The sequence below is a fragment of the Mustela lutreola genome, chromosome 3 (genome assembly GCF_030435805.1).
Source record: "Mustela lutreola isolate mMusLut2 chromosome 3, mMusLut2.pri, whole genome shotgun sequence".
Taxonomy (NCBI): Eukaryota; Metazoa; Chordata; class Mammalia; order Carnivora; family Mustelidae; genus Mustela; species Mustela lutreola.
The window spans coordinates 113,413,457-113,426,749 of NC_081292.1; the positions used below are offsets into that span (position 1 = coordinate 113,413,457).

Genomic DNA, 13,293 nt, shown 5'->3' on the forward strand with positions numbered 1-13,293 from the left:
CCTTATGGGGTTACTGCAAAGACCAAATGGGGCTCCAGGTCGGAAGCGTATAGCACAGTACCAGGTCTAAGTAGGTGAGCTGCCCTCACCATTAGGCAGAATTACCACAGTGGAAACTTTCCACTTTAACCAGGCATATTGGTCAAAAAAATCAGATCAATATCAAGACAAGACTAATGGTCCAGAAGCATAAAGACAAGAGTAACATCTTTGGCTGTAGGGTTCAAGAGCATGAGCACTAGACTGGGAATCTAATGACCTGGACATCACACTGCTACTGGTATGACATATTGAGCAAAGAATGCATTTAACTTCCACGGACGTCAGGGTCTTCCTTTGCAGTGGGGGGGAGAGGGAGTAACAGCTCTACCAGATTACTCCCAGGGTCCCCTATGGCTCTGACAGCATCATTCCAAATCAGGACTCAAATGCCCAGAAGCCATGTGCAGTGGAGCACCAGTGAGGAATCATGAGGTTCTATTGTAAAGGCTATAGAACTTTTCATATCAGCTGGCTGTCCAAATGATAAAAACGGTCACATTGAGTAGATTTGGATTCTGCACAAAAGATCCAGGAGGTTAGAACTCTAGGGGGTAGAGGCACAGGCGACAAAGTTGTAAACATCCCAGCACATCTTGACAGCCACCTTCTCAGCTCCTAATGTAACAGATGAAGCTCCAAGAGTTGGCCAAGCTAAATTAATTTAGCATCCTGATCACAAGAACAAAGTCTCTCCTTACAGCCTCACTCCAGTCTCCTATCTATATAAAGCTTGTCTCAGAAACTCTTTGAAGGGGAACCATCTGTCTTCGTGTCATTTGCAGAATGGCAAAGCTTCTTACTTATGCAATTTATTGACATTTTACTGGTGCGTTTAGTACCTGAGTACTTATCACTGTTCTCCAAATGCAATTTCAGCTGATGGTGACCAAACTCCTGTTGGAGGAAAACAAAGTGTGCTATCCTGGGAGTACTCAGGGGACATGCTAACCTCCCATGTAAGTACAGAGGCTATGTTTAATTTCCCCTCTAATCAGTATCTATAAAGCTTCATAAAGTTAGATTTTCATATCAGGCATCTGCCGGCTACCAATACATTTTTGCTGCAAAACAATCCCTTTAAGTGATCTAAGAATGCCAAGGAATTTTACTACTCTCTTCCCCAACAGCTAAAAATCCGGCTCTGAATATCACTGAAAAAAGAAATTTGTCTTAAAATTGAGCATTCAGCAATATCTGTTGATTGATGACCTCGTTTATTGGTGCATGTGGCTTAGTTAAGGGGAGTTTGTATTTGTCTGGTGACAGATGCCTACAAGCCGTGGTGCCGTTGTGTGGGAAGGTCTGACACTGACGCGTCAGCCCCCACCCCCCACACACCCAAACCCGCTTTCTGAAGTGACACATCACACTTCACTTCTGCTTGGGTGCTTTCCATTTCCGCCATTCCCAAACCTCTCGCCTTTTTCGTTGTTTGATTAACTGAGGTGGTGCTTTCCTTTAGGACTGCCTCTGCTCGGACAGGGTGGTCTGTTCTCCAGAGAGAGACTGTGTCTGTGTCCTGAGAGGCCATCCAGATCTAAACTTTTCCAGAAAAAACCCTCTCTTTTCATGCTCTGCAAGGCTTCTGGTTACAGCTCGTGCTCCACCTTTCCCCAAAGTATTGAAGCTTATGTGATTTCCCTCTCTCTTCCCCCACCTGTTCCTTCCCACTCCACATCTCAACATGTTATCTGTTCTTACAACTCAACTCAATTCCCAGGACTCTTTCTACGCATAAGCATCCTTGTCCAGTTGTTGTCCACGTGTGTACCTCTGGGATGATGTTGGATTCAGAGGACAGGAAATTTGACCTCAGAGCTAGCAAAGGAAGGAACTGCTGCAGCTTTTTTTTTTTTTTTTTTAATTTAATTTTTTTTCAATGTTCTAAAACTCATTGTTTATGCACCACAACCAGTGTTCCTTGCAATACTACTCTGAGAAACAAACTGAGGGCTTTGAAGGGGAGTGGGGAGAGGGGCTGGGTGAGCCTGGTGGTGGGTATTAAGGAGGGCACATACTGCATACAATAGCTGCCTCTTCTTGACCGTGAATGTTAGCTGCCCGGATGGGGAGGTGGGGAAGGCCCATCACTGTCGTGTAGAGGAAGATGGGGTTGAGGTAGTAAGCAGGGACGTGTAGGCTTCCTGTACTTCACTGTGCACACATAACATCTGAGATCTTGCTAAACGCAGATTTGGATTCAGCCATGCTGAAGTGGAATCAGATATGTCATATTTTGGGGACATTTCCAGGTGTTTCGATGCTGCTGGTCCAGGACTTTGAGTAGAAAGCCCCCAGGGGAAGCTGTGAGAGAGGTCTACCTCCTATGTGGGTTATTTGGTAGTGAGTTGTGTCACCTCACAGCCTGATTGGGACTGTGTGGAGCAGGATGAAGGGGATGTCCGAAGCCTACGCCTGGGCCATGCACTGGGGAGAGTGTGTGTGTGTGTGTGTGTGTGTGTGTGTGTGTGTGAAAGAGTGTGTGTGTTGGGGCAATTACAGGCTAATTTCTTACAAAGAAGAGGGCCAGGGTCACCTGGGTGGCTTGGCTGGTTAAGCATCTGCTTTCAGCGCAGCTCATCCAGGATCCTGGGACAGAGCCCTACATTGGACTCCCAGCTCAGCAGGAAGTCTGCTTCTTCCTCTCCCTCTGTCTGTCCTCCTGCTTCTGGACATACCCAGTAACTCTCTGTCTCTATTAAAAAAAATAAAATCTTAAAAAAAATAATTAACAGAAGAAGAGGGCCAGTCCTCCCTACTAAGGCATTATATTTTCCCTACCTTAAATAATCAGCGTTTGAATTTAATAAGGGATCCAGGATCTCAGACATCACAGTTGCAACGCGAGCTCCTTTTTCCTGCAGTTTCCTTCATCAGCACAATATTATCAAGCAGGATTATCTACTCCAGCGAAGAGCTAACTGTTCTGTGGCTGAGAGCTTGAACTTTAAAGCCATGTACCAGGCTGAAATCCTGGCTCTTCCACTTGCTAACTCCTTGACTTTGGGGAAGTTACTTAACCCTTCCTTGCCTTAATTTTTTTCTTTGTAAATGGAGATGAGGAAAGCACTGACCACTTAAGATCACTGTGAATGTGAACAGCCCCTGGCATATAGTAATGCTTAGTAACATCCAGGTGTTTCTACTATTAACTTTTGTTAAGATCCATGTGTCTTGACTCTCAAAGTAAATCCTAAGTTTACAGTCTCCCTCAGAGACGCCATATTGTTCTTTTTACTGTACCAGTGTTGTCTGATGCCTCACACACCAGAACAGGACTGAGCAACAGCCAAAAGTGCAGGTGCACTTTGTTTCTGGAAGTCCTGATGTGAGTTTCTGTAGAGACATGCTAGCAGATACCTGTCTGGTGTCATTCCCCATCTCTGCTGTGGTGTTATGTGGCTGAGGCACCGTACCAAGTGTGAAGAAGAACGGGAGAGGACTAAACAGCAGAGATCTTACTATTGCCCCAGTGTTGTTAGCGGGAATTGGGGGACCAGCATTTTATGGGTTATGTCATGTCATCCTCAACACAATTTTCAGAAACAGAAAAGAAGTATCATTATACTCATTCTTCAGATGGGGAAATTGAGGCACGGAGGCATTAAGATCTTACGTAAGGTCCCCCAGCCAGTACAACCTTCTAATATTGGGCCCAGGTTCTAGCCCCACTGCCATAGCACAGATAAGGCCTTCACAATAAGCAGAACTGGACGAACACTGACCACCAAGCACCCAACTGGGAAGAGTTATAATTTGTGACAGATAATGATTATTATTAAACTTATTCTCTGCCCAAGAAAATGGATAGTGGTTTCCATTGTAACATTCTCCTTACTACGTGGAATTCACCGGCAAAATACCCCCTGTTTGCACTACTTGAAATGTACTTTTCTCATTGTGTGTTTTAGATCACTACCTTGGGTGACTCATAGGCTTTAACATCCTTATTGAGAAATGCAATACAAAATCCACAATTTCAGTTTAAAAAAGGAGAGGGACAGAGAGAATGATGGCAAGAGTTTCTTGGGTAAATACTGCACACTTAAAAAATTCCTGACCTTAAGGCCCTATGATAGATTGGACGCCATTATGGTCTTCATGAATGTTTAAAGTGACAGCATTCCATTGAAATTTAATTCCAATATAAACTGAGAATATTTACCTTTGATACAGAATATCCTATCTACACTGATAAAATTGTACAGTAAAATCAAAAGGCAATTATCCACAGATGTTCATCCATCATTGTTTTAGGCCTAATGTTTTTCATTACACATTTATTTGGCTCTTGTATTTTCCAAGTTACTTGCTTTATGTGGATGAGAGTTAAAAGCCACGCTGCTTGAAGTTTTGCCAAATAAGCACAAAGCTAACCCTAGCAAAAGGAAAAAAATGTACAGCCCATGAATTTTTAAAAGTTCATACATAACATATCATAAAAGTAGGATGAATAATATAGGACATGGGCTTTAATAAAAAGCTCCTTGACCATTTCTCAGAGACTTTGAGATGTAATCAATACCCAAAAAGGTATCTTGGGGACAAAGCAAAGATTTATGATATTTTTGCTGGGAGTGACACTTTCTGCTTACTCTATCAGCTGGGGGACATGATATTGAATTTCAGAGAACACAAGAAAGGGAGGTATTTTTATCTGCCTGACAACGCTTCAAGGATGTGCTTTATGGTTCACTTGTGACATCATATTTGATGGAAGGAAAATAACCTAAACAAGTGATCTGAAGGCAGAGGGGAGACTCACATGCATCTCAACATCAGTCCGTGACTGCATCAGACTTCGGCTTCTTTCCATGTCTGAAAGCAAATCTCCGGATGAAAGATCTAAGATACGTGAGTGAAGTTTCTAGGTGGAAACAAGCAGAAACATGGCATAGCGATGACTTCATTGTTTGTTTCAAAATCCTGCCTTGGACAGCTAAATCTCAAAGGAGTTGACGTTTCTAGATTAGATAATACATAGCCTACCTCCAAAAAGTTTATTCTAGTTTGTTGGCAACACACACACACACACACACACACATGCAAACTCGAGCTTATAAATAATAATCACGCTCTCACAGTTTGTCGGTCTGTGCTGGAAAATAAGTAGTAGGAAAAAGTAAGTTGTAGGTGGAAAATAAGTAGCAGGAAAGACATAAATCATCCAATACACTTATTGGCTGGTATGAAAATTAACTTTTGATATCCACATTAGAAAACAATCACCATGTTAACCTTATTACGTTGAGCAGTGGTTAAAATCTGAGCAAATAATTATAAAAGTGACCTTATTTCTAAATAGCATTGATCTTGTAAAATCTTCCCTTGGACACATTTTAACTCAAAGTCATTAATGTCATCTGTTAGGAACAATTAATGTGAATAGAAAATAATTGCATCTGGGATCTGGGGACTTGGAGGATTTTGTACATTAATATTCACATGCTATTTGATTATATACCCAATTCTTTATTTCGGCTTTGCTTGGGAGGCCTGCTAAACCAGGGACATTTCACTATATTAATCTTCATACTAATTACTTAAAGCTTTTCTGTGGACATTAAATTTGATCTGTTTAATTGCAAATACAATAAAACTCCTGATTTATGTCTAATGTTTCTGCTAGCCTGATGACAATTTAAAATGGTACTTGTAGCCTGGTTGGTCTTGGTTACAACTTTTGTGACTTCAGACACTAAAAAATCGAATTGGGTAAGTAAATAATGTAGCTAAGCGAGCCTCCCTGACCTCTGCAAAGTTTTACTGGTCCTTTCTCTTCCTGGAAAGGCCCTGCTGCATACTGATGTGGATCCAGGAAACGTCTCAGATTCTGTGCCACTAATTAATGTTAGGATCCTCTTGGAGTACAGGGGTGGCCCCACGGGTCCCTCTGTCCTCGCAGATGCACCACCTTGTCAGCAGAGACCATAAACTCTGCTGACACGAGGCACATTAGCTACATTCTCCATTGAACTCCCTATAGCCTGAACTTGCATGAGAGCCCTGTGTACTTGCTTGGATGGTCACCTGACAGACATGCCTTCAGCGGCCGAGCGAGGGAGGGTGCTGAGGTAGGACTGTGTTGCCTCCCTCTGCAGGAGCAAAGGCACTTTTTTCTGCTATGGCTCATCCTCCTTCTTCCAAGTGAAGCTCTAAATCACTATTTGCTTCAGACCAATACTTGGACTTCCCTCAATCTGTGTTTGCAGAGTACTTTCACCAAAATGGGCCTAAATCTTAACCTGGTTGCCTGTTATTTTGAAAGTTCTAATTTCTCCAGCAGAGCTAAGACATCGATAGGTAACTAGAATCAGGATATTGTTTCTACATGATTTTTAGAATCCTTACCCCAAGCTCCCTCTAGAAACTGAGTTTCCTGAGGACAACAATCACAGTGGGTAATACTCAGTGAGTAGTATTGTAGTTTCTAAAGGAAAGATGTCTTTATATTTTTCTCACCCACACAGAGGTTTTAAAGTTTGAGAGAGTGCCAAAAGAATGATAATGTTCTGAGACCTAAGGAAACACTTATCAATATGCAAACAGTCCAAGAAGTTATAGGAAATGAAATTCAAGAAAAGAAATGATGAATTTGAGTGGTATGTCATGTGATTTTAGGGAAGAGTCCTTCTCGATTAGACATCTGAGGTAATTTGGTTCATGGTTGCTTTTCACTCATCAAATATATGATGTCATCCTTTGCTTTCTGCATGAATATATGTATGTATAAATGCATCCTCCTAGATGATGTTATATTTTAGCAATGTATAGCCAAACGCTCAGTTCCCCTCAGTTGAAGTCAGTAACATTATGTGGGAGATGGGACAGGTCCTGGCTCAAGGGGCCAGGAGACATTAGCTCCAGCTCTCTAAGGCACGAATGTTACCAGATCTTGGGAATGTAACTGAATCTGCCTCAGATTCCTTGCTGGTGACAGAGGGCTGAGAGTGGCTCCTTAACCTACTCCACAGGTAGGGAGAGGAGTTGCCATAGTCAGGAACAGGAATAGGTAAGATAGTACACTGAAATTCACAGAGCCTTACACCAATTACTTGTCAAAACTGAGAGTCGATGGTAGGCAATTTCTTGAATGCTAAGGCACACATGAATCCTCTGTTGTCACAGTTTCCGCATATGTAAGGCAAATACAAAATGACTTGGAAAACAAAATCTATTTCTGTGTTGAGGCCACAGGCAAGAAAATGGTAGGTAAATATCATCCTTCCACACAACTTGCTTTAAATAACCATGAAAGCTCGCAAGCTCAGAGATGTTCCACTTCCTTTTTGCTGGTGGTGTTATACCACCTTAAAATAAGAATTTTTATGAAAGGCTTATATTTTCACACATGTATAGGTATAGTTATAGTATAATAAATATATTCCAACAGACACACACCTACGGGGTGTGCAAGAGAATAAGCACATCCCTTTTCAAACTGGTCCTGTGATGTTATCTGTGCTTAATAAAGGGCTTGATGCAAAGTATGTAGAATGTATACATGGGGAATTCAAGTAAAGCTATTGTCAGGAAGAGTAAAACTGACAGGATAAGGCTGTGACCTCTTGAAAGAAGTCTACCTCTTTAAGGGGAAAATTCTCAGCACATATCTACCTACAGTTCATGTTCACTATCAGTGTCCATCTGGATAACACCTCTTACCCGAAATAACTCAAAATCAGAATTTTTAACCTGAAAAGCTAGAGGAATCTTGGATTAAGCCATGATTTTTTTTTTTTTTTTTAACATTTAGACATGAAAGGTAGCCAGATTATTCAGTATAGGTTTGAAATTGACCTCACATCGCCTCTTATGTTATCTCCGTAACTGAGATTCCACTCGGTCTTAGAAATCAAGACTCCCGGCCTCACACATTTCCTAAGCAGAGGTCAGTGAGATCTCTTTGCTCAAACGGGCTCTTTGATGAAAAGAGTCTACCCCTCCCTTCCTGGCAGGCTGGTTTCAATTGTCTCCCGAATGAGTCCCTCTCACTTCTGAGCTGATGCTTTTGTCCATTTTCACATGGCACACTCTCCCTGCTCCTGCCCACTCACCCAAGCCCTGCTCATTGTGCAGGATTGCGTTAAAAGCCTTTCCCTAAGACCGCCCTTCATCTCTAGGCCCTACCGACTTCCACACCCAGCCAGATGATAGAGCCCTGGTTCATTCTGATTGTACCTGAGGGGCGTGATTGATGAATTGCTCCCATGCATAGGGTCCACTTTCCTAACAAGGTGATCGGCTCTGTGGGAATGCAGGACAAGCCCTGTATATCTGCTTTGCCCCTGTAGCAGGAACTGGCTAACCGTCATGGAATGGATTCCCCCTTCTCTCTGGGTGCACAGCTGGACTGCATTTCCCAGCCTGCTTTGCAGCTGGTGTGGTCGTGTGACACGGTTAGTTCTAGACAGTGGAGTGTGGGCAAAAGCGATGTCTCTCTCGGCCCAGGACCATCCTTAGATGAGGGTGCCATGCTCTTTCTGCTCCCACTGGCTTGATGCAGCCAACTGAGCAAAGTAACCTTTGCAGACCACGTGTTAAAGATAGAGCCACCGGGTAGAAGGGGTTTGGGTTCCCAAATTGCCAATGGAAAGGATGCTACCTGTGGATCAGAGATAACGTGTTTGAACTTTCCATGAGGAAGAAATCAATGTGCACTGAGCCATTATTCATGTGGGGGTTTGTTATCATGATTCATATTAGCTCGGCTGAGATGGCCCTTCTCCTGAGATAAGCACTCTGTAGCAGACAGGGTAGACACTCACTCCCTCAGTCAACACACCCACACTCACACGCACACATACACACTATATGTATATAAACGCATTCACACACATATTCAGACGTGTATATTTGTTTATGTCAGCGGACCAAGATGACTTCTCACACTGAGGGACGTTCAGCTTCCCAGGGAAAAGGCGTCCTTACAGTCACTCTGCAGGCACAGGGGGAGGGATCTGTGTGATGTGCCACAGTGTGTTACCATCCACAGCCCAATCACACCCTGTGCCAGGGTGAGCTACCAAACCGGGCTCTGGGGGCCCAGCAGTGTGAGGGCAGTGAGGGCCAGAACCTCCCTGGGTCGGTACGATTTGGTGGGTTCCCCTGCCTTGGTTCTGCCCCTGAGATGTCCTCCACACAGTTCTGAATCTGTAATTTAAAGCAGAGAAACATCCCCCTGGACAGACTGCACGCAGGACTGGCCGTTCTCTCTCGGGTGGGATGAAGATGGAGGGGCCCCCCTTCAGAGCAGCACATTCTGGAAGAGCAGCTCTCCCGTTCATGATGGCAGTGGGGACTGGAGCACATGGCACCCTTGAGCCTTCGGTGCTGGGCTGGAGGGCCACTTTCCCATTGCCTGCTTCTCTCCTCACTCACAGAGCTGCTGTTCTGCGGGAGCTCAGTGAAGTCTCCTTGCATTTAATAAAATTCTGCCTCTGGGTTTTTGCTCAGTATGGAAATGAGGTCTTAACATTAAGGCCCTGATAGCTAAGGCCAAGAAGACAGTGAATCCTGAGTCAGGGACACAAGGTGATGGTAAAAAGCTGATCTTTATTGGAGAAATTTGGGCAGCATGGGAAGCCAGGATGGAAAAATCCACTGAAATAAGGTGACGAGCAGCATTTTCATTTACTGATGTACTTCCTGAAGTTTGAAAAGGAACATGTAGATTTTTTCATGCCAGGATCTCAGAAGTTATTAACTCACCGTAAGAGGCAAAGAGGAAAGGACTTTGCTGCCTTCTCTTTGAGTCAGATTTGGTGAGAGAATTAATCTAGGACCATAATCGTGCATATAATTATTCTTCCCTCTAACTATTAAAATCCAAATATCTGTACAAAAGAGAAGTTATGGGCGTGAATGTGGCATCTATCTGATTAATGGGATCTACCAACATGAGTAATTTAAGTTCAGCAGCAGAGGTAGACGTGAATCAGTGTTTTTAATCCGATCTGCCTCAGTCCCCTTGATTTACTTAACCTTGGTGGATACTACAATATGCATATCCTGAATTCTACCCACGGCCTCTGGTATATTCTTCAGAGTTACTTCTTTCTCTTTGTCAAACAAGGCTCCCAGTTAAAGGGGATGGTGTCTATGCCCACAGTTCTTGAATTCCTGTTTTATTTATAAAGTGAGAAGATCTGTTATTGCCACATGAATTACTGCTAAACCTTCAGTGATCACACCTCTGTTCACAATATGCTCCACTCATCTGAAGGCATTTTCTACCCTCAAAAGTTCATAGTAGGATATTTAGTAGAAGGATGGAGGAATTTCTCAAAATCTGCCTGGTTACCACTGGTATCTCTAACTATTCAGCATCCTCGACCCAGGAGATGGGATATCAGGGCATCCCCTCGTCTCCCCTTCCCCCACTCCTTTGCTGAGTGCCGCTGCTCTCACTGTCTTGGCTGGCTGCCCATTTGGACATAGCCTTATTTTAAGGTTCACCCTCACCTGGCTCCAGGACTGATATCTCGAAGGAAGAACTGACTGCTTCTTCAGCTTCAGCTTTGTTTGCAGATCACCCTCTCTCCACTTTGAAGAGCTGATCTCAACTCACGGCTTCCAGGAAGCATCCTAGAGTCCCACCCTGCTCCCTCAACTCAGCCCCAGGCTGGCCCTGGGCCGTCTGTTTCATCTCTTTTAATCCCACCACAAGGAAAGCAAGTCTGGAGTGTGCTACTATGAAATCCTTGGAGCATCTTTTGATACTGCTAACTTCAGACGATTGCCTGTGAGTTCACCACCTTTCTGGATATCCTCTGTTACAGGGCAGAAAACACAGGTGGTAGATTTGGTATATGTTTAAAAGACATGTTCTAAATATGGCTCTGAATTAGACATAATCAAGTGAATAAGCTTAGTTCCTTCTGTTGGATAACAAAGCAATTTTCGTGCTTTTGAAGGTTCCGGAAAGAAATTCAAGGAAATCTCCTCAATGATGTGCAGCTTGATTAGGATAATTTTTCTTTGGAAGTTTTACTCACCCGATAATTATCCCCAAATCCCCAAAGTTTCACCTCATGCACAAATTAGACTTACATTTTTGCTATATTCAAGAAGTGTGATTTTTGAAAAAGATTTTATTTATTTATTTGAGAGGTGGGGGGAGGAACAGAGGGAGAGAATCTTAAGCAGACTCCCCACATGAGGTGACATGGGGCTCGATCTCATGACCCTGAGATCATGACCTGAGCCAAAACCGACAGCAGAAGCTTAATTGACTGCACCATCCCGGTTCCCCAGAAATGTGAAAATGTGATTCCTTCCTTCCTTCCTCCCTTCCTTCCTTTCTTTCCCTCTTTCTTTCTTTCATTTATCTATCTGAGAGAGAAAGCACGGGAGCAGGAGGGGGCACAAGGGGAAGGAGAGGGACGAGCAGACTCCACACTGAGTGCAGAGCCCTACAGGGGACCCGATCTCACCACCCCAAGATCGTGACCTGAGCTAAAACCAAGAGTCAGTCACCCAACTGACTGAGCCATCCAGGCACCCCCAGGAAATGTGATTTTCATTAGCCCTCGCAAATCCCATCAGGAGAGCCCCTGGTTCACATTTCACAGGTTTCATTCTGTTCCATTAAGAATTTATTATAAAACTGAATATTACATAATGGCATATTATATAACTGAGTATTAAATGATCATTTCTTAGATTTACAAAAATTTGAGCCAAGGACAAAATCTTTTCAGATAAAAGCTGATGTTTAATTAATTATGCCATTATTTCTATTTTGGGAGACAAAGATAAAACATAATATCTGCCTTCAGCTGTCCTGCTGATGCAACAGAGTATGCCTTTCGAATGTTCTCCTGGAAGCTCTTTAAAAAATATGTTCACCAAGATTTGATCTCACTTCAGAGTGTGAAATTTTTATAGCTGTTTTTTTTTAACCATATACAACAGTTCTTGCTGCAAATATTATTTTTCCTGACAACTTTTAGACTTGCCTTGCGTATCAATTTTTAGGTGCCCTGAGTACAGTCTGTCTCACTCTTGAGATGGTGCCCCTGCAGATGACATGGTTCTAAGTCCTCTTTTCTCCTTCTCTGGGACCCAAGGTCATAAGATACTTTTGAAACAATTATTCCACAGCTATATTAAAAGCCTTCTTTGAGGGTCCCTGCTACCATGACAACCTGATTACCCAGCGGCTGCCTGAGGGAGTGTCTGGTTTGGAGACTAGGAAGTTCACTGGGGTACCTCTGCGGCTTAAACTGATGACTGGACTATCTCAGATCTGTCCTGTCTTCTGAAAGTCCATTAGCGGTGCCCTGAGGACCCATAAGGTGAGGATCAGCAGGAAGATGGATGGGGATGAAAACACAATAGACTTTGCCCTTGGGGGCCTCCACTCTAATTAGTTCCACAGGAAGCATTTATGAAGCATCTACTGTGTACAGAGTCTTGACTATGAACTATGAACAGACTTAAGGAAGCTCATTAGTGGAGGCTACTAAATATCAACAAGGAGTCCAAACACACCGGCGAGACCAAAAGGAAAAAAAAAAAAAAAAAAACCAGATGAATTTTTAAGGCAGACTATGCAAAGGAGATCGCGGTAGAGGAAGGTGATATGGAGGCAGAAGTGGGGGTGGGGTGGGTGTCAGCCTGGTCACAGGGTTAAATATGAATACGATAATGTTCTGTGTAATAAATGTTCACACACAGGGCCTTAGCTCTCGCTCTCCAGCTTCCAAATCTCTTGGTCTCTCTACACAAAACAACAACAAAAAAGAACCAGAAACACTTACTATGTAACAGCAAAGTGGCAGAATGTGGGAAGGCAGGACAGAGGGTTAGGGTTTCTGCAGGAGGTCACCTGTGGGCACGTGAGGAGCCAGACTGAGTCACACTTGCTTGCCTATGAATAATCCTAAAACTCACGAAGCTTCCCTTTTGTCTTCTCCCTTGACTCAGATCTGAGAGAGGAAGTGATTTAGCACAGCCTGAGCCTATTCTGGGATCTAAGAGATACAGAAGTGCCGGGAAACTTCCATTTTTATCACTAATTACTTTAACAGGTACTTTAATAAGTGCTTTCCAATTGCCCCTGCTGTTTTGTAAAATTATCTACACTGCATTTTACATTTTTAATCAAGATTTATTTTTGAAAAGGCTCCTGGATTGCCAAAGATTTTGCTTTTTACCTGGGTGGAGGGGGGTGTTCAAAATTTTCATCTGATTTCATGAAACTAAAGAAATAAGGGGGGAGAAAACCTGGCCTACTATTTTTACCAG

The 13,293-nt window shown here is 43.2% G+C and overlaps 1 protein-coding gene across 8 annotated transcripts in view; it reads right to left on the reverse strand.

Annotated features, from left to right (window-relative positions):
* The window catches only part of NCKAP5 (NCK associated protein 5), an 891,925-nt gene that overhangs the window by 116,026 nt on the left and 762,606 nt on the right, over window positions 1-13,293 (reverse strand). For 7 of the 8 annotated variants that reach the window (XM_059166690.1, XM_059166689.1, XM_059166693.1 and 4 more), the window contains one exon: window positions 4,808-4,909. The exons of the other annotated variant lie outside the window; for it this stretch is intronic. In XM_059166690.1, the coding sequence (XP_059022673.1) occupies window positions 4,808-4,909 (102 nt within the window). The remainder of the gene's footprint in view (window positions 1-4,807; window positions 4,910-13,293) is intronic. 8 annotated transcript variants of the gene reach the window in all.